The sequence below is a fragment of the Electrophorus electricus genome, chromosome 7 (assembly GCF_041902795.1).
Source record: "Electrophorus electricus isolate QZ-2024a chromosome 7, ASM4190279v1, whole genome shotgun sequence".
In the NCBI taxonomy this organism is placed as follows: Eukaryota; Metazoa; Chordata; class Actinopteri; order Gymnotiformes; family Gymnotidae; genus Electrophorus; species Electrophorus electricus.
Window position 1 is genome coordinate 14,253,540 of NC_137503.1, and position 27,987 is coordinate 14,281,526.

The 27,987-nt window shown below is 38.7% G+C and overlaps 1 protein-coding gene across 7 annotated transcripts; it reads left to right on the top strand.

The window, feature by feature from the left end:
• Positions 1 to 2,205: 2,205 nt before the first annotated feature.
• slc38a3b (solute carrier family 38 member 3b) lies at positions 2,206 to 27,236 on the top strand. Of its 7 annotated transcripts, XM_081718448.1 has the most exons (19): positions 2,206 to 2,551; positions 2,765 to 2,991; positions 3,191 to 3,241; positions 8,855 to 9,003; positions 11,792 to 11,809; positions 12,084 to 12,165; positions 12,467 to 12,582; positions 15,606 to 15,679; positions 15,959 to 16,051; positions 17,118 to 17,199; positions 19,931 to 20,013; positions 20,592 to 20,650; positions 20,885 to 21,070; positions 21,195 to 21,274; positions 21,497 to 21,597; positions 21,937 to 22,061; positions 22,577 to 22,721; positions 23,760 to 23,863; positions 24,196 to 27,236. In XM_081718448.1, the coding sequence occupies exons 4-19, from the start codon at positions 8,903 to 8,905 to the stop codon at positions 24,298 to 24,300; spliced, it is 1,554 nt and encodes a 517-aa protein (XP_081574574.1). In that variant the 5' UTR covers positions 2,206 to 2,551; positions 2,765 to 2,991; positions 3,191 to 3,241; positions 8,855 to 8,902; the 3' UTR covers positions 24,301 to 27,236. The 7 variants fall into 7 exon arrangements, with proteins under 7 accessions (XP_081574574.1, XP_081574573.1, XP_081574575.1 ...); XM_081718447.1 differs by lacking the exon at positions 2,765 to 2,991; XM_027000684.3 differs by lacking the exons at positions 2,765 to 2,991; positions 3,191 to 3,241 and having other exon boundaries at positions 2,207 to 2,551.
• The last annotated feature ends 751 nt before the right edge of the window (positions 27,237 to 27,987 follow it).

Genomic DNA, 27,987 nt, shown 5'->3' on the forward strand with positions numbered 1-27,987 from the left:
CTGGGTTTCTGTGTTCATTACGTGTGTGGTTGGGGATGTCTACAAATAAAAGAATCAATTGTACTTTGAAGAGTTAGCTTTAAGTTAAGGTAAGTTAGCTTTAACAATCACAATCAGAAATATGTGCCTGAATTTGGTTTTCATAATGCATTTGATCTAATTTTGTGTTCTCTTATTATTTTAAGCTCCTGCTATATGGACTTTTAAGTAAGCCTCCAAATCTGGGAGACCCAAAGTTCTAAGAAAATTAAACTCACCGTTATCAACAGCTCTGAGGATGATTTTACTAATCTTGTAATTAATTATATTTCTAAATAATAGCCCATGCAGGCACACAGTCCAAATAACCAGAGCTGAAATATCTCAAGTAGGGACACCAGCACTGCTCATTTAACTTCTTATTGACTTTTTTAAAAACAAATATGAATATTAATCTCTGTTTAGTTAACAGCATTTTGCAATAATGTTCTCTACCAAAATCTGGGACAGAATATTTAATTTTTATTATGTCACTTCTAACGATATGTCAGCAGTAAAAATGGATAAAAATACAGCTTGCTTGCACCTTGGCCTGCTAAACACAACTGACCTCAAGCCAGTGTCCTATGGCAGCTCCACTGCTAAACCATGACCAGCTCAGAGCTCAGGGTTTTGATTAAAACAATTATGGCAGCAAACAGAGCAATGAGCTGGAGGAGAATTTACCATGACTGCCACACACACACACACACACACACACACACACACACACACACACACACACACACACACACACACACACACACACACACACACACACACACACACACACACACAAAAGCACAAAAACACACCCACGAACACACACACGCACACGCATGCACACAGACACACACAGATACACACACCCAGAGCTCAGTGGAGTTGCAGTTATTCTCTGTTATGGAAAAAATAAAACATCTTATGCATACTCTCAGCAGCAGAGAGATGAGGGCAAAGAGCTGCCCTCAGAAACTAATGAGAATGTAATGAGCTGGCATGGAAACCAATTTCAATAGTGAAACCTGCTTATGCTTCTGTGTATGAGTGTGTGGTTGTTTGAGTCACTGAGTGGGGGATGGGAAGAGGGGGTGGGATTTAGAGAGTGGGGGATGGGATGGGGGGTGCAAATGGGTATACAAAGGCCACTAGAGACTGCCATTGATTGGCAAGGGTCGATGCACCTCACATATAAGTCCATTTGCACTGTGTGTGTTTTTATGCCTGTTAATATGTGTGCATTGATCTAGAGGATAACCAATGACTGCTTCACTGGTTCAGACAAGCAGCATTCCACGGCACAAATAGAATGAAGACAGCTGCAGTAAGGAGAGCATATCCTGTGATAATCATCCTTCAAACACACACACACACACACACACACACACACACACACACACACACACAGACACACACACACACACACACTCACACTCACACGCACACACTCTCTCTCTTGCTCTCTCTCACTCCAGTTGTTCAATGTCTATATATATATATTTAAAGCTGATAAACGCTATGAGGCAATGTGAGACAGAGGACACTGTGTGTTAGCTGCTACCATTAGTAGAGGCTAAACGTAGCTCATAGATAAATCCTGAAAGATTTCTCAGTAGGATAAATTAGAATTAGAATAATCTGTCTGGGAAACTAAGTCATGCCAATGGGCAGTGGTAGCTCAGTGGATAAGGCCCTTGACTTATAATGGGAAGGTTCCTGGTTCAAACCCCAGCTCAATTGTTCAAGTAGTACTCACTCACTCATAATTGTAAAATGCTTTGGATTAAAAAAAAAAAAGCATCAGATAATTGATGCTGACTGTTTTTGGAAGCTTTTGTGGTTCTTTTGTTCACATAGGTGTTTAATTAACGAATAAGATACAACGCCTGAGTACACAACCCAGAAGGAGATGAGAAAAGTATTGAGTGGTTATTACTGAGTATATGAGTGACACAAATATTAAGATCATCTTAAATAATATATACCTGATTTACACACACTATAAAACTATAGCAACAGGTAGTACTTTGGACTCACAAGTGACTTTTGCAGTGTTTTTCATCAGCCTACTATATGTAATTCACTCCTGTGGTTATCTGTTTCTCCTGGCCACATCTTCAGTGATGTGGTTCCTCGCAGGAAGGCTCTTTTAAGGTACAGGGAAAGCTGCAAAGCTCTTCTTTGATCAGTAGAAAAAAATGAGCGCCGGTGAAGTGCTTCTGAGCCACTCGCCCTTGTAACCCTACGAAACCAATACAAAGGAACTGGACTGGAGGCTACATCGAAGGCGGGACCTGAACTGCCCCCACCGCTATACAGCTATAGAGCTTTTCGAATTCAATTGCTTTCGCAAACGACAACAATTTAACCAAAAGGAAAAGAGCAATAACAAACCTAACATCTAATTCGGTCCACCAGGAGAAAACTAAAGCAGCATAAAAAGACAAGAAAGGAGCGCAAAGTGCTATAATTTCACTTTAATAGAAGACATAATTGAAAATCATCCTGGTATTTGTTTTTTTTTTGCCGACCGGTAAGCCTTACAATTTTATTACTTTTTAGTCAGTGATATTTTGAGAACAATTTATTCTGGTTATAGATAGTTTTTTTTGCTACAAGTATACATTTACGTTTGCCACTTATCCCAGAAATGCATTGTGTTAGAGACCTTAAAAACGAGAAGTTGCATTCGTTTACACTGAACCTGGCGTGAAAGTGAATTTATTTTCTTTGTTTGCATGGATAGATAGGGTGGCTACAAAGAGAAACGCTGGGATTTTCCATGCACGGATGTCAGGTCCATGTGTTTGTTTTAAACGGTCTTTAAGTGTTAGATCACTTTCCTACTTCTCATATATGTATAATGATATAATGATTAATAATATTTTGATCAGATTAAAAAATGCACACTTCTTTGCTTCATTGCAAATCTCCAACAAACTTAAGTGGCAGAACTGCACGTTCAGTTATTTTGTAAGTATTAAGTAGCAAGGACTTTTTGTACTATTGTTTATAAATGATGTAACAACAAGGATTTATTTTAAAAAGAGATCTTAAACTTTTATAAATGTTACTTCGTGCACGCTTGTTTAAACACACGCTTCTTTTCAGTTACCTCAGATAAATGTTTTATTGGTTATGTACATGCAGTTCGTTCTCTTTATTGTAACAGGATCCTCCACCACGTGGGATCGTAGCCTTCATGCAGCTCACTCCAATTAGGGTTGGTCTCTCACGTCAAAGCTATCACCCTCTTCCAACCTCACGTACACTTATCTGTCACTGAAAAATGATTTCGCTAGTAAGGAAGCGAGGACAGTGACATTGTGTCTTGGATCGGCGATTGTGGTGTGGAGCGCACCAAAGACTTCAGTTTTAATTGTAAAAGAGCGAAGTGCGCTTTAGATTCTAGTCCATCGAATTTTTCCGAGGCACATGATCAGGTAGGGTTTTATTATGGGTGAGGCAACTAGTTACTGTCGGGACATTTTTAAACGCTAGATTAACTTTTAGGTTCTTTAAGATGACAATACAGAAAAAATAAGTTTAAAACCAAAAATACCCAACTCGAGTTTGCACAGTAGCATAGCACCTCCTAGTAGTTAAATAATCTAATCAGAATTACTGGATTACTACATGTCATTACCATGAATTCCTGCTATTTATTTATTTATTTACTGTTTTTGTATTAGGCAGACATGAATATTGACTCTCCACTGTGTTAAGGAGAGAAATGCAATGATCCTAATAAGATAACTAATTAAACCTAAGATACTGATGGAGATTGTTTAAGTGTGCAAAGCCCTTACTGAGTTTCTAGCAACTGGCATTTGGGAATGCGATTTGAGATTGTGTGTGTTGACTGTGACCCATTACTTAGATTTGGATTTTTGCCATTTTAATACTGTTGCAAGAGGTTAATTAGGGAAAGATTCTTAATTAAAGTAAATATTGGATCAGGACCCGACGCCCCCCCCCCCCCCCCATGTCTTTTTTTTGAATTAGTTCAAGTGACCCCAAAACAATGCCACTACAGTGCATCATACACCAGATTGAATCTCTTTTAATATTATAATGAACGGGTCTTTTTTTGGTTGTTGTGATTACTGGTGTTTTTTTTTCCTTTTACATGTATATAGTAGGAACATACAAACACTCTCCTGCCAGGAACTGAGGGTATTGTGATGCCTGACATCAGCCAAGCGTGCCAGTGGTGGCCTGTTTGTCCTGACAGTTGTGCTCACCCTAGGTCAACGTTCATGAGTATGCCAACAAACCAGGAGTCACTGAACCCTGTCTGACAGAGGGCCAGGGGCAGCGTCTGGTTTTGTGAGAAAGATATGGCTGAGAGGTCCAGTCCAAGGCAATGTGGTTGTGCAAACATCCTTACAACTATTACCTTGTTTATTATAGCCCTAAACTCTGGACCTAACCAGAGATGACATGTATGTTTGCGGTTTGGTCATCTGTGGCATTGTTGCTGATTAATTTTAATATTTGTCCATTCTGAGGTGGTAGCTTACGTTATATATTAGCTATCTGAGACTTGGTACACTCAAAGGACATGCGTAAGATACATCATGTGTCCTAAATTTCTAATCTGGTTATTGTTCTCCAAAAGCAATGAGTTAAAATTAAGTGTGTATTACACTGTTTATAGATGTGTTCACTGTGTTCACTGTGTTCCCATAGTCATTGTTGCTCTGTGCTGCCATATAAAATTGTCACAGGCAAAGATTATCCTGCAGCATTTCTTAGAGCCATAGGTTGAAGTGATGTGTGTGTGCACACACAGCATGCACCCTTGTTTATTGTAACCCTAAAACCAGGGGAAGGGCCCGGGTTGTGGGGTGTCCCTCTTGATGGATGCTAAAAGGTGTTATACAGAAATGTACACTAGAGATTTTTGTACTATTACTACACATTATAATAAGACAAACACGAGTGAAATGGATAAAGACAGAAAATGGTTAAAAAAGACTACATTATGTAGCACCTCTGATTCATGACAAAGCCTTGTTAAAAACATCAAGGTTTGCTGCATTATCCCAGCATTCAACAGACCTGTAAACATTGAAGTTAAAAGTTTTTGAAAAATTAAAAGTTTTTGTCTTTTAATCTCTAAAGAAATCTGGAACCGTACCCTTGAACTGCGGTAACTGTAAATGTTACCACAGTACCACTGCTTGGTTGCCAAGGGTGGCTGTGTGAGTGCTGTGCCTCCATTTATTCAGTATTGTTCATGCTGAAAGGTGGGCAGGCAGCCTTGTAGTCTTCAGCCAGATGCTCACCTTGCCTGACTCTTCCCCCTGCTGCTCATAAGAAAAGTGAGAGCATTTTAATTTGTGTTTAATGACACTTGCCTGCCCCACAGCCTCTCCAAAGAGTGCTCTCTTTGGAACGCCTTTGAAGTGTTTGGTTCCCACTGTTCTGTTGTTGCTGCATACCTGTTACTTACCTGCAGCTGGAATGTTCAGAAAGGTCTTTTGTAGCCTGATGTTGTGAGCGTTAGGAAGAGTTGTGTTTGTTGTTTTTGTATTTGTCTGAAGTCAGGTTTTCTTTAGCCACTTTCTAAGAAATTAAGACACAAAACAGAATTGGAGTGTTTTCATCAGTGCAAGTGTGTGTGTGTGTGTGTGTATATATATTTATATGTATATATATTACATGTGTGTGTGTGTGTGTGTGTATATATATATATAATTTATTTTTATTTTTTACTTTTTTGAAGAACCAACTGTGGAGAATATGGATTAGTTAAATACATGGTGCACACAGGTAAGGATGCAGGCCAGGTTACCAATTTGACAAAGTCCACTTGTCCAGATTTAAAACAAATCTGCTATAACCTTAAACTCCTCTAACCTTATGATTTCTCCTCATGATATCTTGTGCCTGTTTCATTGAGCAACCAAATTCAGTAACAATGAGAGTGTGTTGAAGGCACTGGGTATTTTAAGTGGACCCCTCCTGATAATAACTTCCCTTGTGTTACCATACATGCATCAGACAGCTAACCACATGTCCGCCAAGCACCAGTGTGGACTAAAGTTTGGATGGCTGTTCAGAGTGCCCAGAGAAAGGCATCAGTAATAGTGACATGGTGTTAATGGTCCCATCAGTCAGTTTTACAGTTTAAAGCCCCTTTAAATTTTGATGCTAACCAAAGAGACATTGAGAAATATCAATAAGCAAAAACTATAGAGCTGTGACACCAATTGAGAAATGCTGCACAAATCTGTAAAACCCTGCATAAGAGCATCTGCCAAATGCTATAAATGTAAATAGAGATTTGGATTTATGTGTACTTATTACTTTTACATATGGAGCATTTGTATCTGACGCATGACCAAATATTTTTTGTGAGCTTTTTTTTTTTTTGAGTTGGGGGAAATAGGTTCTTAATTCTGTATGCAGTCTCTGTCCGTGGATCACTGGTTGAGGTAGACATGTTGGTATGACAGCTATTTAGTGTCTGCACTATGCAGAAGCTCTGCATGGCTGAGTTTGTTTGGGTGTGTGTCACAAATAAATCTGCCTATACGGAGCTCTTTGCCTTGCAGTTGTATGTATATACCATTTGTATGTATATACTGTGTGTATTCAAAAACTGACTGACTAATTTAGCTAGTCTGCACAGTAGCAGCTTCCATTTGACCCTTCCAAAACACATCTTTGCCAATCGGCTTGTCCATAGTTAAACTGCTTTGAAAAATGTTTATATAAGATTGCGCTTTGCTTGGGTCAGACCTACCCAGGAACTCTATGTTCACTGTGCCATTTGCATGGTCACCAGCAGCCAGCCTCTAGGTGCAACACACCATATTTACTAAACTGGTGATCAGAGACTGCCAAAGCATTTCTGTAGTACTGGCTTATAATGCATTGCTTCTGTCATAGTTGGCGTCCAGAAATATGATGATTTATGGGGCTACAGAGAGTAAAGTGGAAGCTAATGACTAATGGCACATCATGTCTTTGGAAAGTAATTTAACGTTATGAGAGCTGCTGGGTGGTCTTCAAATACAAATGATAAATGTGTGTGAGAGAGATAGCTAGTGTACATAGCTTTGGGGTAAGCTGAAGACACTAAGTTTAGGTTACTATTTTTAATAAATTTGAGCTGTTTTGACTGTTGTGCACTAGGGTGGGACTGGGTGTTTGGTTCTGTGACCTCACAAAATTAATTTCTACCATCTGGAATGAAGAGCAGGTTACAAATAGAAGTAGCTGTTCATGTGATGATGTGATGATGAAATCCTGTATGCATTTGTTTCACCATTTAACACTGTAATCATGCTGTTACAATTAAACTTTTTTTTGTGGATCATGACATACAGTATTATAAGTTTTATTATAAGTATTCTAAGTTAATAAGTTAGACTCCTATATGGTCTTATTTAAAAAGCTGAAGGCATACATTTACCTGCTAATAACAATAACCAGATAAACAAATGTATTATTTGTGAGTTAGAGAAACAGCAAACTCTTTATGTATATGAATGTGAATTATGACCAAAAATATTCAATATCTTTAAACAGCTGTTTTATAGTCTCAACTTGGCATATATGTTTAAGCTTCGACCTCCCCTAATTCCCAGACGGATTCACTTCAGGAGAGTAAAATGTACCGTCTGCACGTTCTCAAACTGAGAAGAGTGAAGGTCAGAGAATAGCAGCACTGTACAGATTCTCATGGGAGAATCAGAACTCCCTCATGGGCAATAGCTACATGTCCTGGGTTTTATGCTTGTACATAAGCCTACTTTATCATGGGAAATAGGATTTCAGATATAACAAAAGTTGGGCTTGTTTGGCACCTATATTTTTCTATTGGCTTTCCTTTAGTTAAACTCCCTCTGACCCTGTGCTGACCTTCAATCTGTGCCAACAGATTGGCTTGGCCCATGACTCTGTCATGCCACCCTGAACCCCAGAAGCTCGCGGAACTAAATTTATCAGTTTATAAATAAATGTAAAATAATCCCACTGCCATCTTTCATTACCTTTGACTGAGCCTCAAACTGGCAGTTCTCATTGCTTGGCAACTCAGCATTTACATACATAGTGGTTGCTGCCAGTAAACAGAAACTGGCTACCCCCACAAATCCTTATACATATTTTAGCTTGTATATTGTTATACATATTACATTATTCAGGTATAGCATATTGCTTGCTTCAACATGGCAACATTCCACTTATGCCAAAAAAAAAGCTTAAACTAAGTGCCCTTCTATTTGTCATATCCACTTGCTTACTTATGTAAGATCACAGAGACTCCTGACGTGCACTTCACTTCTTTTCTCAAGTGAGGTAGCAGAAGTCAGATTTCTTTAGTGGTATTGAGGAGCGGACTAGCTATGACCCAGCTAGGTAACTCCTCCTCAATGAAGGGGCCTCCTCCCTTGGGTTGTGCTATACTTGCATACTGTCTGTGCCCTATGCAGCAGTTCCATTCATTGCAGGGACATAATTATGGTTAAAGGAAGAAATCACACAGATAACATTAATCACAGCATTCTAGGAATGTGTCTTATGCTGAAAGACAGATACTGTTTTTTGTGCATCTTTAAAAAGAATTGAGTGCATACCTTTCTTTTTTGTAATTTGATCTCTGCTTTTGAGTGAATATGGCTGTCAAGGTTCACAAATGCTTTTTCACAACACAACATCCTTGCACATTGTGATAAATGCATAATATGGAAATATAATAATAAACTGATAAAAGGTGTTTCCCCAAAAAGAAATGTTATGTGCAGTTATATGCAGTTATACACTAGTCTGTAATTGACAGATAGACACACTGTGAATGTGTTAACACCTCTGTGTTTTACAGACGTGAGAAATCATATAACCCTCACGCTGAACCCTCCCTGTTTCCTGCATGGAGCCCATCCAATCAGAGATGAGCATCCTGGTCAATGGGAGAACTCCTGACCCTGAGGATGACAGTATGCCGATGAAGACAATGATGGAGGAAGAGCAGTAGGCCTCACTTTATACATCACTCTAAATTTTATTTATCTTGCTGACAAAATTCTGAAAATCTTTACTTTAGAATGCTGTGGTGATACTGCATATCGTAAAAATGATATTGGCATTTATGTATCACGGTGATGCACCAAACTGCTTGCAGGGAAAACTTCCCACTTATTATTACTTGACATATAATTTGTTTTGTCACTATACCTCAAATGTTATCTATACATAGAATACTGTTCTGCTTATAAGTTTGCATACCCTTGACAGAAATTATAAAATGTTAAAACAAGTGATTATAAAGGTATCACTGCTTGACCAAAGGAGCTAGCTAACACTAACTAACAGCTATCTAACACTAACTTAAAATCCATGTAAACTGAAAACCATAACGTGTTTCAGATCCTTAACATGATGTATTTCTGAGAGAAGCAGGATATTGGGTAAGGAAAACATATGAGTGGCACATGATTTTATCCATCAGCATTTGATTGGATCATGAAAAGTGACTCAATCTAACATTGAGTCATATCTGGATGCTAGCCTGCACACTTTATCATTAGAAAGTACTAGTACTGGTCAGTAGTTGGGTGAGGAATATTTGAGTTTATAACAGTGAATTGGCTAGCATTGGCTAGAGGGTATCTGTTTACTACAGTGGTGTTCAGCTTCGGTCCTGGAGGGCCAGAGTGCTGCAAAGTTTAGTGATTGCTCTGTTCAGACACACCTACTAAACCTGGCTATTGATTGGTGAGTTGAATCAGGTATGTTTACATATGCAATTACCAAACTACACTGGTCTCTGGCCCTCTTGGAACAGGGTTTGACATACTGCTACATTAACTAATATAAGTTAAACACACACCTGATTCAACTCATGAATCAATAGCCAGGTTTAGTAGGTGTGTCTGAGCAGAGAAGTCACTAAACTTTGCAGGACTCTGGCCCTCCAGGACCAGACTTGGACACCCCTGGTATACAAAATGCTTTTATTTCTGAAGGTATTGCCACATCTGTCAAAAGCAGTGTAGGCGAGTTGCATTTTTGAAAAAAATGCCAGGTGAAATGTCTCAAACATAATATGGTATTCCCCAGGATGCAAAATATAAATCTTTGAGCCTGCGGCCCCGTAACTGTGGTATTTTAGGTAGGGGGTACAAGGGTATTGTATTAAACAACCAAATGCACACCTCCTGTCTATGTTGCTGGTATTTACAGGAACTAGCAGGGAGAACAGGCTGTTATATTATTGGTTAATTTTATTATTCAGAGAAATGTCAGAACAGGTTTAGCGACTGGCAAAAGAAGATGACGTATTCCAAAGAACTTTGTCTATTAAATTATTTTTCACTTTGAATTACGCTTAATGTGACACAGAATTACAATTAAATTTTAGATTGTGCTAAAAGTACACACGAAGTGGTTTATTACTAAAGACAAGAATAAACACCTTGTTTATCAATTTTCTCCAATTACGCTATCAGTCAAAAATTTGGACATATCCACTCTATTTTTACTATTTTCCACATTTTAGAAAAAATTGTGAAGGTGAAAAAACACATATGTGAATTCACTGTGCACATATTGTCTTAGATTTGATATTTTTCAAGGTAGCAACCTGTTACTTTGATGACAGCTTTGAACTTAGTATTCTCTTAACCAGCTTAATGAAGCAGGTGGCAAGCACTTGTAGGGTGAGAGACTCAAGTTCTGAATGAAAACCATTTGCTGACGAGGCATTCATTCTGTTAAAAAGATCTCATGGTTCCTTTAGATGCTTTAGCCTTCTGAGGTTTATATGATGAAGAAGCATGTTGTAATACTATGGTATTTATAATAGAACATATGCAGGCTGGGTAAGAGAATTATATGTAAATTGCAACAAAGAATGATTGTGGGTCCAAGACGTTTACATTTAGCTGACACTTTTATCCAAAGCAACTTACAATTATAACTGAGGACAACTTGACTAAGGGTCTTGCTCAGGGGCCCAACAGTAAGGACTTGGTAGTGGTGGGACTTAAACCAGCAACCTTCCAATTGCAAGTAAAATGTCTTAACCACTGAGCTACCAGTGCCCATGGTTAGAAGCCTATGCACTATGTAAAAGTAACAACTTTCTTTATGAGAAGCCCATGTTCAGGCTTTTCCTTGCATCATCCAATTTCCTAGTGGTTGTCTCAGATTTTTCCTTATTAACCTGATCCTGTCTTAGTCACAGATCCAGTGCTTTAAAAAAATCTGATCTTGAATATTGGGCATTTTCAAATATTTGGATAACTTTTGTGATCTTTTACAAATGAAACCATGACAAAAATTTGATCAGTGCTTCTGCTTTTTTATTGTGAGTGCACAAAAACATTTTTTGCACATTCATAAGGACAAATATTTTGTCACAGAGTAGATTATCTTCATCTTAATCTAAATTTACTGCAGTTTGCAATGACTGGCCCAAACTGAGACACCTGCTTTTATATCTTAAATACAGTTATGTTAAGCTTATTACAAACCTGGAAAATCTTCAATTTAGATAACTTAAACTTTGTGTGCCGTGGGTGCGCAAATTTATGAGCAGTCTTTCCCCAGAACATAGATGTTTGGTTTTTTTTGTATGCAACCCACTTGCTGGACAATATATGAATGTGCCTTTATCCAAAGTCGGTTAAATAATCAATATTACTTGGAATGTAAATGTGCTTGCTGGAATGGTGTGTTTCTTGTTTGTTTTCTAAGTGCATGTTTGCCTTGTTTTTGTGCTTGCATTGGATGATTGATGCCCTCTCTCAACCCTAAGAAATGGTTCAATGAACAGGTAGGTGAAAGTCTTTAAAATAGCTTGCTGATTTATTTTAGATCCCAAACTAACTGCTTCATGTTGTCATTATGATGACATCTGAGGACATATATCTCTCCAGACCTTGCTGATATGTACATATTGAATATTATTTTCATTTTAAAATTTATTGCATCTGTGCGCTCACCGAGACAAATTCCTCATATTTCAAACATGTTAGGAAAATCAAACCGATTTTGATTCTGACACTTCCGTTAGGTTAAAGAAGTCTCCACTTCTTGATGTTTGACAGGCTTGATGATCCTGAGAGTAACCTAGCAGAGAATATGGAGTTCCTTCCCAACAGTGGAGGCAAGAAGCCACGATTCACTGATGTAAGTGTGTGTGTCTGTGTGTGTGTGTGTGAGAGAGAGAGAGAGAGAGTATCCGTCATATAACCAAAGGTAGACATTTGAGCACAGAAAATCTAATGTCAATAGCTTCTACACAGATAACATGTAATTCATCACTATGCTGGTGCCATTTACCATATCTAATAAAAATGAATATAAAGTGTATTCACTCATCTAAACTGAAGGAATGCAGGTTTTGCATGTTTTAAAGTATGCACTATATTAGCTTAGTTTTTGTGGAGCTGCTTTATAACTCCATCACACATTTTGCTTCTTTTGTCAGTTCGAAGGGAAGACCTCTTTTGGCATGTCTGTCTTCAATCTTGGCAATGCCATTATGGGCAGTGGGATTCTGGGCTTGGCATATGCCATGTCCAACACTGGCATTCTCCTTTTTTTGTAAGTCTGTAACGGTCACAAACATGACATTCACTGAATTATATGATAAGCAACTTGAAGGCTGAAATCACTTCTCCAAGTTTACCGACCATTTCAGAAAAAGATATTTAATAAGATATATAAATATTGAACAGCAGTCTTCTGTTAGTATTAGTGAATCAGATTCATTAACACAGTTCATTCACAACAGAGATGATCACTGAAGGGCAGGGGTAGCTCAGTGGTTAAGGTAATTGCAAGGGTGCTGGTTCAAGACCCACCACTGCTAAGTTGCCACTGTTGGGCTCTTGAACAAGGCCCTTGATCCTCAAGTTGTACTCACTCATAATTGGAAGTCACTTTGGATAAAAGTGTCAGGTAAATGTAAATCACAAAGCAGAGAGTTGTCATTGCAGGCAGTGTGTTTTTCCATAGTAATCTATATATACAAGTATCTCCTTATATGCTTCTTGCATCCTTACACTATATATGTAAGTCCTTCTCTCTAGCAGCTCTGTACAAGTAACCCATAATGAAAAACAACAACAACTGAATAACAGTGCTAAATATAATCCACTTTAGAGTTTTGTCGAACTGGATATTATAAAAAAATTTGCTCTTAACTGTAATGCAGTACTAAATAATACTTGTTATACTAAAGGATAAATCTTAAAGGTATGATCTATGATCATGACGGCTTGTCTTAACCTAGGATGTTTACAAATAGGTCTGACACTTTACTTAACCACACACGTGCCTTGACCTAAAGGAATGCCATATATCACAAACAGCGATCTCTTTTCCTAATGTGGGGAGGAGGGCAGGGCTAGTGAATGTGTCCACCAGGATACCAAACAACTCACTGCTGGTCTATGCCCCTCCCCCTGAACACTTCTCATCTGTTGGCTCCTGCCCTGCCTACTGGACTAAGCCCCTCCCCCATGATATTTTTCCATGTTTTTGCTTAGCCTATTAGCCTTGCTTAGCCTATTGGACTGTGCCCTCCCCCTAAGAATTTTCCAGCTCTTAAACCAACCCCTTGTGCATCTGGAAAGGCTACTGCCTAAAATAGTCCTCTCCCACTCTTCTGCTGAACACGTCCCTCTGTTCAAAAAAGTCTCGCCCCTTCGCATATATGGGCATCAGATCTCATTTCCTCATATATATGGGTTTCCCATTCTGTCTGGCTGAGGGAGCAGTGCCGAAAGCAAGCTTGGGTGTCCTCAGCCTCAGACATATTGTGGGGAATTGGACACCATGACTCCAATTACCTGGAAGGCCTAGGTTGGTTCCTCTAAAGATAGACCCATGCTCCATGCTATACTTCTCAAGGCTTCACTTGCAGTTACATAAAGCACATGTGAATTATCTATGTCCTTGAGGGGAAAATTCCCTCCTCGTTGCAATGTAGTAATGAAGTACGGCACAAAAGCAACATTTTTATGATGGTTGTAAGTTGAGCAGTCACCCATCATTTGGACATTCACCGTCTTTCACAAATGTTTACACCTGTGTCAGTATTTCCCCGCTGTATCCTCACAATGATACAATATATGCAGCGAGAAGTACTGAATTTTGATACAGTGGGAAAGGATGAGATATGGCACAACATGACAGTTCTTTTAGGCACAAGACCTGCCACTCTTTGTCGTAACTCTCTGCAAAGCCTGTGCCTGGACTGTCCTCAGTAGATCAGATGAATTCAGCAGTTTCTGCATTTCCCCATTCTCAGAGCAGTTGTGCAACTTAAAACGGAGATTTTCAAATCCCTCCTGCCAGGTTCCCCCAGCAGTGAGAATCAATGAGACTAATCAAACATTGATTCAGCTGTGGCTTTCCTGTAATTGCTGGCAAACCTGACTACTTCCTTCTGCTGGTTTTCAGTGAGTGAATTAAATAGAATTTCAGTTATTGGTGTTGGCTTTGCCTTCACACGATGTCTGCTGGTGTCTGCGCGCCTGTAAAATGCGCAAGAACGTCACTGGCCTCCATATCCTGGCCTGGAGAGCTCTGGGAAAGGTAGTGACTGTAACCTTTGACCTTTTGAGGAATGCTGAGGGATTGCCAATGTGCTCTCCACCCAGTAAGTCACCAGGGGCAACTCAAGTCTCCTTACTCTCCTTGGCACAAAGGGCTATGGGAAACGTTACTGGTCTACAGTCTGCCATTCATGTCACTGGAGTAGCTCCACACAAAACATCTCATAGAATTTGTCCAGTTTCCAAGCACACTGAACACCTACTGGCAGCATTTGCATCAAACTAGGATTTATGTGGAATATTTTATATTGGAACAAAAGCATTCTCAGCTTTTTGCTGATGCATTGAATCACATGGAAGCTGGTGGATACAAACAGTATGCCATGGCGCAGACATTCTTGCATTAAAGTGAACTGGCTATGCCAGTTACTAATACTCATTCATTGGTAATGCATATGAAGCAAGATGAGTGAACATTAATGAACTAAAACGAGATTTGGACATGCCCTAATACAAGTATATATTTCAGTGCATTCCATGTCCAATTCTCTCAGATAAAGGGCTTGTAATATTTATATGTGTTGCCGGGGCACTGTTGCTTAAGTGTGTTATGGTGCATTAAGTCTAGACACTAATACCTCTGTCCAGTTCTCTGGTTAGCAAAAAATAACTGTACCATAATGGTACCATTCACTGTACCATTGACTATGAGAAAATATTGTCTTGACTACAGATTCAAAGTGTGGATAAATTCATTCAATAGATTAAATCACAAGGAAATCCACACAATATAAATACACAATAATATGCTAAAATGAAAAATTCCCTATCTTAACATTGTAGTCAAAGGTTCAGTGTGATTCTATTTGTAACATTCCAGCATGCTGTTTGAGTGAAAGTAACCTTTACTTAGCTCCAATGCAATGAATGGGCAGTAAATGTTCACCAGGGCAGTGAATGTTTTCTTTTTAAATGGCAGTAGTGAAATACAAAGTAAATTAAATCTCCAAATGCCTGTACTGATAGCACTCAGAGAAAGCATAGTTCATGAATATCTCTTCTCAGGTTCCTCCTCACAGCAGTTGCTGCTCTTTCGTGCTACTCCATTCACCTCTTGCTTAAAGCCTCCGGTGTTGTTGGTAAGCAAATCTCTATTCAGGCTGATCTCTTTTGACAATAGCATCTTATATCCTGAAATTACTCATTGATCACTGATATTCTAGTCTAGTTTGATGTTGCATCAGATAATTAAAAACATGTCAAAGAAAGCGGAACTAAACCACAGTAATAGTAATTAGAAAATGTGCTCTTGCACACACCTGTGTGAAGTTGTTTTGGGAACTTCTAGACTGCTCTATGCAACAAGTCAGGCTTTGGTGATTTCTCGGTATGTTTTTACTTTCTGGCAATATTTCCAGGAATCAGAGCCTATGAACAGCTGGGTTTTCGGGCCTTTGGGACGCCTGGAAAGATGGCAGCTGGAATTTCTATCACACTGCAGAACATTGGAGGTGAGTGGAGTGAATCAGAAACTTTATGCAGGTCTGTTCTATATTTTGTATTTCCTATTGCTTATTATTAACATCCATTACATCGTTCAATTGATTAAAAGAAGAAAGGGACACAGATGGCATTATGTCCACTTTATAAGCACTGTTTTATGGCAATTTGTTATCACACCATTAGGGAGCAATCAATATGATTGCATTTACAAAGACACTTGTTTAAAAAACATTGAGACAGAGCCTTTTCCAAAAGGTAAAAGCACTCTTGACACGTTAGTTCAGCTACTGCTGTTGGCGTGCGGACACTTCTTCCCAAGTCTGCTTTTTGCTGGTGTATCCCTCACGCCTCCCTTCTTTCTTCATCTCTGTGCTCTACCACTCACTATGTGCCCTGTTTTTCCATTATGCTCTGCTGACTATCATTTTCTTCTTCCTCCTTTTTCTCAACCTTCAACTCTGGATGTCTCCCAACGTCTCTCTGCTGGCACATGGCTGCATCTTTTCTGCTGCTCATAATCAGTACATATCACATGCATAGAGTATAATGAATTTAAGAGATCAGTGCTTCTGTTCTAATAAAGTTCATTCATCCAGTCCTGCAATCCATTGAATTTAAAAAAAGAAATAATATGCCCAAATGTTCTCTTATAGGAACAAGTCATTTTACCACCATAAAGTAGCAAACAATATTTAGGAAGGGAATATTTATTGTTTTTATGTTTCATCTATAAAGAGCAACTCACATGGGATCATGGGAGGTGGCCATGTTTAAAACAGATTTAGAATAGAATCTCTGACACATCCAGGCCACTAGGTGGCAGTATAATGGCTGTTTCATAAAGTGAAGAAGAATAACTGGGGGGGGGGGGGGGGGGGGCTTGTGTGTGTGTGTGTGTGTGTGTATATATATATATATATATATATATATATATATATATATATATATATATATATAAAGGAAACAATTTTGTTTGTAAATATTAGTACACCACAGGTAGAAAAGATGGATGGGGTTTAAGCTCTGACACGTAAGCATGTTTAAGATCTGACACGTCTGATTCACTCCCCATAGCGATGTCCAGCTACTTGTTCATCATTAAGTCTGAGTTTCCTCTGGTCATCCAGGCTTTCCTGAAGGCAGACACCAACTCTGGGTAAGTAACCACCATGACTTCATTGGCAGTACTAAAGAAGCCTTCGAAAGTCCTTTTCTTTATTCCTCCAAGTGAATGACACCGTTCATTTGTTCTCTCTTTGACATGGGTTCCTATAAGCTACTATCCTTCAGGGTGTAGCTTCCACAGTTCTTAAAAGTCCTATGCAAACTGATAACAGTAAGCAATTTCATTGTCCTAGTGTATGTGAAATATGCAGGTCTGTATCAGTATTTTCATTGTAGTCAGTGATCTATTGTTATTTTTATCAGCTTTTCACTTCTCATACTGATGAGGGTAAATACCTATCAACTGTCATGGCCATACCTCAGAAATTTTAAACATGCATCTAGTAGAGGAGGGGCAGTAACATTTATTCCTGATTGGCTATTTGGAGGGCAAGACTTGATTGGCTCCTGCTATCACTTTCTCACCACACCTCTGTCCTACTTGACAATTGCTACAACCAAGGCTGCTGTCATAGGGATAACATGAGTGTTTTTTTTCCCTTGAAACTTAAAGCAGACACTGGACTGAGTCTTTAGTCAGCTGTTTTTTTAATGTATTTAATTTTTTTTTTTTATTTTTTTTAAAAATTTTTTTATTTTTAATTTTTTTTTTTTATGTTTAGAGTCATCTGTAGCATTTGTAGCAACTGTGCTAGCTCTGATCATGTGCTCTTAGCCAGCCTGTACTTTTCTGGACCTTTATATAACCTTAATAATGGAGTATGATTAGTTAGTTATCCAGCATTGCTTATGCTGAAGGGTCAAGATTAATGGTCAAGATTAAATACAAAAATAGACTACATTTTTAGTTTTAAATGATATGGGAGCACGTGCTGTAGCTGACTTTAGAAAAGGTTCATTTTCATGAAGTTCAGGAAGGTCTCACATTTTCTGTTGAAACCATTTCAATTAGCACATCATTAAACCAAAGGCCTTTCTTTCTTAAAGCTGTCCATGACATTAGAATGCAATAAAAGATGCTGAAAGGATTAAGGATCTGATCCTCCTGAAGCCAAACAATAAAATTTCTGCTGTGATCAATTACAGGGGATGCTTGCTCCCTAGAATATTTATATAAATTCTGGCAGATGTGTTATTTTGTATGATGCACAAATAACATGTCATGGGTGGCAATGACCGGCAATGCTAAAATGATGTATAATGTAACGTACATGTCTGAGAAACCAGCACGGCCTTTTATTTTCAGAATCAGAATCAGATTTAAGTTTTCAGGCTCCATGTGGCTCTGGTTTTGATGAAGTGGTACCCTTTACCTGAGGGTATCCTCAGCTGTGTGGTGCTCAGGGTGAATTTTGTCAGCTTATGGTCTGTCAGCCTTTCTGTAGTGGAAAGGACCATTGTATGGACCATTGCAGTCTGCCTGCTGAGCTGAACCACACAGTGGTGGATGAACATAAGGATGATAGAATAAATGGATGAATGACTGAATAAAATTACACTTATATAACACTGTTCTCAGAACACAAGGATGCGTTACAATCAACACACAGCTTTTACATCCAGTCACCACATTGATGCTTTTGATGGTGGTTCTGTAGATCTGGGACAGGATTGGTTGACAGATATCAAATATGTTCTCTTGTCAGTGTCCCACTAATTTATGGCTTTCTTTGTGTTTGGTGTCACCCACTTCTGCCAGGACAGGTGCCCTGCCATATTCTAGCATGTAGCACATGCTTGTATGTGTCTATTAATACACACATTCATTGGCAGTGTATCACAGTTATTCTTTTAGGACTATGATGCATCTTTGACCTTTAGTTTGTTTATGTGCCAGTGTCACATAATGTACATTCATTCCATAACTTAATTCAGCCATTCATTCACTGGGGCAGTACAGTGGCTTGGTGGTTAGCATGTTTGACCCTCAATACTAGGGTCTTAGGTTTGAGTCCGTATCTGGGTCGAGTTTCCATGTTCTGTCTTTTGGATTACATCAGTTTGATCTGTGTCGAAGTCTGCAATCCAAAAACATGGAAGCTAGGTTGATTGGATAGTATAATTGTCCTGTATGAGTGCAACATGTGACTGTGTGCATGTATGTCCAGTGATGGTTGGTGCTCTGTCCTCTCTCTTAACCTCTTCCCCTGCACCCCCAGGGGACTGTGTGCAAATTGTCTGCCATTTCTCATTGTGTGTTTGTAAAAGCATCCTTGAATCTGAGAAAGGTGCTATGTAAATAATAATATAGCTGCTAAGATATAGTGTATAACACTTGGCTGGGTTGTATGTGGCATGGTCTAGGTAGTCACTGAAAACAGAGCTTTCTCCTGCAAACTCTGTTCCTAATATTGTTCAACTCCCAACTCCAAGACCTTTTGCACAGTGATTTTGTTTGTGTGCAGCATGGGTGACTCAAGGGTCCAGGGTGGCACACAGCTATGTTTTTAGTTAGGATAATTTGGGCGCATAAGGATAATTTGGATGCATAAATCGCATAAATCCGAAATGTATATTTCAGAGTCAGTTGCTTAGGAATAGAAATAGAGGTGTTTAGTTATGTGCTAAGTAAATTATAGCTTTCCACCATTATTATAAGAATGTCTTTGCTATTATAGACAGAAAGCACAGAAGAAATAAGGAAGGCAATTGAAAAATAACCACACTCCAAAAAACAAAAACATTATACATCACTTTGTATGCAAAAACATGATCTCTCTCTCTCTCTCTCTCTCTCTCTCTCTCTTTCCATCCCCCGATAGAGAATGGTATCTGAATGGCAACTATCTCGTGGTTCTGGTCACCATATCTGTAATTCTGCCCTTGGCCCTCATGAAGCAGCTGGGTGAGTTACTCTCTTCTCCCTGTGGGCTTTGCACTGTCATGGTAATTCTCATACACCACCACATCTCTCCTCTGGTGGGGTTGTATTCACTCACAAACATAAAAGTAACACACAAATGTTTGAAAGCTGTTTCAGCCTGACTTGTGCAGACAGTCATCATAAATGTCAACATATTATGGCAAATATAATGGCAATCATGACAAACGTGACATATGTGCATTATGCTACTGCTGTAGAGTTTTATTGTCATCGCTGTTTGTGGTGATTTTCTTTCTTGTTGGTGTTGATTGTAAGTTCAAAACCCAACCTAGTATAGATTTATTGATTTATGCCTATCAGTCCTTGCTGAATCAGTTTTGTAGGCTCAACAGTGAATATTATATCTTAATAATTCCCTCTTGAAAGCCATTGTCTGCCATTTATTTAGATTACAGGGTTGTGAAATTATTTGCTGCATGAAGTCTGGCTTTGCAGAGCACAGTTCCTATAGCTGAAGAATTCTCTTTGATCCTGCTTAGACTGTATAGCTATGAGATCAGTGGAGACATAGTGACCATCCAAGTTTTTTCATCCCTCAGGTTACCTTGGTTACACCAGTGGCTTCTCCCTCAGTTGCATGGTCTTTTTTCTCACTGCGGTATGTAGACGATACTAAATAATAAGGAATGTCCTCTTTCATTGTTTTTCATGCATTTTCTATTGTGCTGGAAAATCACACAATGAACTGAATTATTCAGTGGTTTTAATACAAGAAAAGAAGAAGAAGTTGGTAGTACAACAAACACAACATTATAATCTGATGTAATTTGAGCTTCATCCTGTTTCTCCTCCTGCCTCTTCTTTCTCATTCCACACTTTTCCATGCCTTCAGGTGATTTATAAGAAGTTCCAGATTCCGTGCCCTTTTGAGGAGTTCTCGGCCAATAGCACCTCACACTCAGTAATACCTGTGCATTCAAATGCCTCTGTACTGGTTGATCACGCCCACCATTACGATAACAGACATGTGGTGGACGACGCCCACTGCACTCCCCGTATGTTCACTGTCAACTCTCAGGTACTGTGCACTGCCATACTGGATTCTCTCACAGCAGAAATACAATATTAACCTGGACTTTGAGTTGATTACATAATGAAATTTCATTCATTGGTTTTCTTTTGCTTTTCCTTTTGCTCCTAAGACTGCATACACCATCCCCATTCTGGCCTTTGCCTTCGTGTGTCACCCAGAAGTACTACCCATCTACACTGAACTGAGAAAGTGAGTTTGAGACACACCCCATGCATTATCAGCTTACTCAGTCATGGCTGAATTCAATCCTGAGAGCCTGACTGTCCGGTACCATGTCCGGTGATTAGCCATTTGTTTCCATACCATTAAAGCCTCTTTTGCTAACAGATTGTGACCATAGAGGGCAAGTTATTAATGTGACTTGTTTTATGTGCCTTGTGTATGACCTTGATACCTTCTCTTTGCTCACAGCCCTTCTCAGAGGAAAATGCAGCATGTCTCCAACATCTCAATTTTTATCATGTACTCCATGTACTTCCTCGCTGCCCTTTTTGGTTATTTGACCTTCTTTGGTAAGATACATCTCGACCTTAAACCTTACGCCATGCCACACAACTGTCATATTCTCGCTCTCACAGTCTTGCTAAGAGGCTGAATATATGCTAATGTTGCTAAATGAAAGGGGTAGAGGCGAGTTAGCCACTAGCCATTATGTAAATGGTATTACTGTGGCCTGATCCAATTATGCCTCATTATTCAAATGAGATTACTCTAGCCTGATCCAATTATCTTTCATCGACTGAAAGCTATACTGCTGTTTGTGATTGAAATATATTTTTGAGACTTATCCTTGCAGAATTGTGAAAAAAAGAAATATTTGCATTCTTTATCATTGCCTCCTTTCATCACAGAAAATGTGGAGGCGGAGCTACTCCACACCTACAGCAGAATCGACCCCTATGACACTCTGATCCTCTGTGTGCGGCTGGCTGTACTCACTGCTGTCACATTGACTGTACCAATTGTGCTTTTCCCCGTGAGTTTGGAGTACACCTCGGCATTGAGAAACAGAACAGGGTTTTTGGTCCTGGTCCTACACACTCACACTGGAATCACGCAACAGGGCACATTCTGACATGACCAGTTCAGGCACTGTGCTAATGAGCTGATTGGGTTGAATCAGGTGTTTTAGATAAGCAAGACATTTAAAATGTGCAGTGCTGTGGGTCCCCAGGAGCAGTACTGAGGAACCCTGACAAAAACTACTGACTACAGATGGCCAGAACACATATAGTGTCATTCAAACACAGAATCATCCAGAAACTCTTACAAAAAAAATTATCGCTAACTGTGTTTCACCTGGTACATATAGGATTATTATATAAATAATATAGGACACAAATATCATTTAATTTGTTGCACATTTATCTAGGTAATGTCTCATTTGTATTGTACATTTATGGCATTTAACCATTTTTTTCCAGAGCAGTTTATATTAGTTATTTGTTCTTATCCATAGAAGTGTCTCCTCTCTGATTTGTATATATGCAGGTGCGCAGGGCCATCCAGCAGATAATCTTCCCGAACAAGACCTTCAACTGGATCCGTCACATTGCTATCGCAGTCATCCTCCTCACCTGCATCAACATGCTCGTCATCTTCGCCCCGAACATCCTGGGCATCTTTGGCATCATTGGTGAGTCTGTGTGCCACCTTACAGACAGGAATACCCGACCTTCTGTCCAGAGAGAATGTAGGTCTGATGTTTTGGTTAGAGGAAGTGTTCTGTCATGACGTCATGTCATCACGGTTCTCTCCATGACAGGACATTGAGCATTGTTGTTTGTCAAATAATGCGATGTTTGCAGTGGTAGTTTACAGCAGTCCTTGTGTTGCTTATGGTGTCATAAAACATATATAACATTGCAAAACAGCACCACGAGTCATTGTTTAGTGTCTGTCTCTTTTGGTCTGGATCTCCTGTTCTTGTACTGCGTATTTCTTAAGTAAAAAGTAGGTATTTGTTAAGCTTTACTTGGCACGTATACACAGGCTGTTAACACTCTACTGGTTTGTTTGTTTGGCCTGTCTGTGGCCTTGACCACATTAAACATGACAATTCCTGATTTTGACACAGATCAAACTGATGCTAAGTCAATATTTTGCCTTCAGTCACCCTAGAAATGGGACACATGTCAGGGTACCAAAGGTGATCTAGGAGCCATGTTGTACTGGTCCTATGATATTTTCCTGAAGCGCTTTTCACAAATAGTGCTGTTATTGGTAAGGGTGCACAATAAGGACAGAATATTGTATTGTTCCAGTCATTTCCCCTTTTAATACAAATGCTTTATCATTGTCCACTTAAGGAATACTGATTTGTGCTTGACATCCAATCAAAATGGGTGTCAGCTACAACCCCATTTTGCATACTTTTGCAAATCAGACATTTTCAGCTTGTAATGTTAAAAGACTATCCATTAATAGAACTATAAGTGTAAATGTGAGCCTGACAGACAGAGTTTATATATATATATATGTTTCTGTTTCTGTCTTTTTCCTTGCTGTGTACAAGTGTACATCATATCTATATCTATCTGCCTTTGGGTAATCTTTCTCAGCCAGGGAGCATTATATAAAAGAGGTCTGCAGGGCACATGGATAATTAAATTAATGTTAAATTGGAAACAGGAAACTGTCCCGCTCATCACCTGTCCTCCGCTTCCACCTTCAGGTGCCACCTCGGCTCCGTGCCTCATCTTCATCTTCCCTGCTATCTTCTATATCCGCATTGTTCCCAAAGATGAAGAATCCTTGCGCTCCACCCCCAAAGTCATGGTGAGCCTCTCATCTCTGAACATCGGTTGTAGAAGGAGAGGCTTTGAAAAGTGATATTTGATTTATCATAGGCCATGAACTTCTGATATTTGCTTTATGTACATCTGACCCACTTTCTGCTTTTTGAGCAATGCCAGCAACCATTGCCCAGACGACCTTAAATAAGCTGTCAGTTTATCTTGTCTGATGATTTAGCGTTTAGGGTAGCTGGATTGTTTTAATAGTGATGTTTTTTTGGGCCACGGCAGTGGGTAATTTTGACTGACACCCAGTCTGTCTCTCAGAAGCAGGCATCTTAGTAACGTCCCCTTTTCTCTGTTTCCTACTCGCAGGCTGCCTGTTTCGCTGGTTTGGGTGTGCTCTTCATGATCATGAGTTTGAGCTTTATCATCATCGACTGGACAACAGGGGGAGGCAGTGCAGTTGGTGGTCACTAGGGGACAGGCTGATTGTGTTTGTGTGTGTACGTGTGTGCATGTGATATAACATGAGTATACGGAGGAAGAGTAGATGGCATATAGGGAGTTGGGAATCATCTTTTGACTCTTTTTCATTTTCAAATATTTTGTTGAGCAGTGCTTCCCAACTCAGGTCTCAAGGTTCACATTTTTTGCTCTGTTCCAGCTCCCAGCACACTTGACCCAGGTAATAACCACACAGGAAGCTAGACTAGACATTGAATATGCATCTCGAGACACAGCTTTGGAACCTCTGGAGTAGAGGATGCATTCCCCTTCATTGGGAAAAAAACGGTGAGAGAATGCTGGCCTACTGTTCCGGCTAGACAACTGCTGCTAATTGACGGTGGAGAATATATTTTACCATTGGTCAAAGAACCTCTGAACCTGGGACTGAGTATTTGCATTCTGTGATGGTGAGTGCATCCTCCTCTGCAGAGAAGCTCTGTAGTGGCGCCTTTCTACCTCTGTCATCCACCCAGAACTCTTCCACCCATAAATCTACAGCTAGCTCTGTAGATCAACACCCTCGCATTCTGTTCGGTTTTGTAACACCGAGAGTGCATGCTTTGTACTGTAGGTGCAAAGAAGAAAAAAGAAAAAAGGCAATTTCTATTTTTTTATTGCATCGTCTGTAGGACTAGTAGCAGATACAAAATTATAGTTTAGATTTGTCTAAAAGGGTAGAATGAAGTAGTAGCCAAAGGCAGAAGATTGTTCTAAGAGAGGCAAGTGAAAATAATTCATTTGTATTAGCTTTAGCTCTCAGGAACATTTAGAGTGTCCTCTCCTTCTGGTAGCGTGCTTTGGCAGTGGGACACACTGAATGCAGGCGGATGCGATGTGTGCGCACACAGATATATCACTGTCACTGCTGGAGGTCTGTAGTGCTGAAGTAGCCCTGTTTTACTTATATCGTTCCTCCTACATCTACCGTGAACACAGTATTGGAAGCCAGGGATTGTTCAGACTTAGATAAGTTAACAAATATTTATTGAAATGTATGATGGTTTTTTCTTTTTTTAGTGTAGAATGTATTTAAGAATATGATCATATAAAGTACAGTTTGTGCCCAAAGAATCATTTAAAAAAGATTACAATGATTTGGATTTAAACAGAAATAGTCATTTATATAGGTATGATCCTAGGCTTAAATAGCCTTGTGTTGTAAAGTATTGGAGGCAAGTCATATCCTTGAATGATAATGAGAGAACTTCAGTCTTAGCTGTTTTAACTGGCCATTTCCATTTGGAACATGCTCTCTCCACCTCTCCACCTTATCAATATCCTTAATAATAGATATCTACAATTTCCTTGTTAGTGTAAAATGATCTGAAATGTACAACTTATGTAGTGTACTACTGAATTGGTATCTATATACATTATAATATCTATATACATTATAATACCAACTGTCACTATTAACTTATACAAAGTTTGATGTATATCATTGTCAGTCAGTAGTGCTATTCAAGTGGTCTTTTTAAGAATATTTCAATTTCAGAACAAAACAAAGCTAAGATGTGAAAGCTTTTGACTCCTAGGAGTTTGGAATGGTATGAGAGAGAATGAATATCTTTAGCCTACACCAAATTATTGCGGGAACATTTAAGAAACAATTCTGTAGCTTTTTGTAACACCCTGGACATTACTACAATAAGAACTGTACATAAAATAACTTTCTAAGCACTGATTTGACAAATGTAATGTATGTAAAACTGCAATGGGAACTCTTCATGAGAAGATGGGAACAATATAGGTCTTCTTATCTGATGAATGAGAAGAAATAGGAACGTCAAGAAATATGTAACTTGTATATAGAGGTAGAATATTCAGAATATGAAAGCAGTTTAGCATTCATTTGTGAAATCAGAGTCAAGGGTCATCATCTTTTAAGACTACTTCTGCACTGTGCTGACCTACACTGGTAAACAGTGCAGTGTGATCATTTAAACCATTAGGTGCAGTGGCAGTTCAAAATGACCATACATGTTCACCAGACTACTTACTTGTGCCAAATTATACATGTAGTCTCCTTCCTATTTAAGATTTATTAATATTTACTCAGAATATATTAGTGATACTCTTGTTCTTTATTTAATTGATTTTAATTTATACTCATAGTATTAAAATGTTTGTGTAATAAGGGTCTTGCAATAGTCCTCATATTTAAAAAAAAAAGTCCTCAATAGCTTTAATATATCAATGCTGCTGATCTGATTCCATGTTGAAATAACATTAAAATATATATTTCACTATTCTCAAACTCTCACCTGAAATCTTTTAAGGCTTTAGATTACTAAAGTTTGCTACTGTGAAAGAGGCAATCAAACATTATTAGATTACCAGTGTTTCATAGCTGTTCTGTTGTGTTCATAAAAATATAGCAGTGTCAGGCCAAAATGTGATAAAGGCTTTTTGTCAATGAAGTGCTTTCCGTCAAACAGCCTGTTGACATTGTTGCTGTGTTTTAGCCCATTTATTCTTTCCTGAGGTCGTTTCTCTGTGGAGTGTTTTTCTGAACCTGCGTGGTTTTGTTTTGTTTTGGTCTAAACTCTGTTCCAGTTACTAACCTCTGTTCCAGTTACTGCAAGAGCACAACAAAACACAGAAGCTTTGTGTATAGCCTATAATATCCTCCAGCTTCAGCTCATGCTAGGTGCTCTTCAGCATCTGGAATTTTCGATGTCTGTCAGACTACCATTCTAAACAATTACTCTGTCCTTTCTTATGAATTTTGTCAAATGAAATGGCTAAAGTGAATAACATCAGGTTTATGATTAATTTTGTGTCTGTAATAATAATGTACATAAGTGTTAACCCCTTCTTATCTGTTATGCATATCTAGCTTGTATAGTGTAAATAGCAGGACTAGATTTAGTTTGACAATAAAAAAATATATGTAGTCGTTTTTAGATCTGTGCGTTTTTTTTGACATCTGATTTTTATCTATATGTGTTAACTTAATGATTTAATTACCCTATTACAATTTATTTTACGATTATCTTTTTTATGACCAAAAATATTTATACAAACCTTGAAAGTCTTTTTCATTTGCCAAGTTGTTTTATTGTGATTTTAGGTCAGAGGTTATCTCTGTTATCAAAAATATTCAAATAGACTACTATAAACGTACATAAATACATCAAAACATACTAGAACTGAGAGACTCTAACATATCAAAAGTCACACAAAACGCTGGTAAAAATGCATACATCATACAAACTTAAAAACCACTAATTGATATTAACTAATTGATTGATATTATTTTAATTTGAAGCGCTGTAATTTGTAAACTGCCTACCTTTGTGTTGGCTTTAAAGCTCCAATCAACGCACCATTCCATGAATACACTTAGTTTCTTCTTTTAATTCTATAATGAGTTGTGAACAGCTGCTCAAGTCTCAGGCCAGGAAGCTTTTAATACCCAAATGCAGGGCTGCCTGTAAGCATTTGGAAAGTGACTGAATTTTTGTTTTGACGCTGTACTCTGTCACATTGGGTTTGAAACAATGACAAAGATTAGAGTGCACTTTTAACTTTCAATATTGCACAGTTAATTGAAATGTATTCTACAATTATTTTCAGGCAGGTGACAGTTATTTGGTTATTTTGGGGCCCGACTCCATTCCTCTTTATTTGGATAATCAAGATATGTACAGGATT

Bases quoted from the DNA above. Each gene is read 5' to 3' on its own strand.
- slc38a3b (XM_081718448.1), top strand. From the start codon at position 8,903: ATGGAGCCCATCCAATCAGAGATGAGCATCCTGGTCAATGGGAGAACT. The intron at 16,052-17,117 runs GTGAGTGGAGTG...CACTCCCCATAG, and splicing joins CACACTGCAGAACATTGGAG to CGATGTCCAGCTACTTGTTC. The intron at 20,651-20,884 runs GTATGTAGACGA...CCATGCCTTCAG, and splicing joins TGGTCTTTTTTCTCACTGCG to GTGATTTATAAGAAGTTCCA.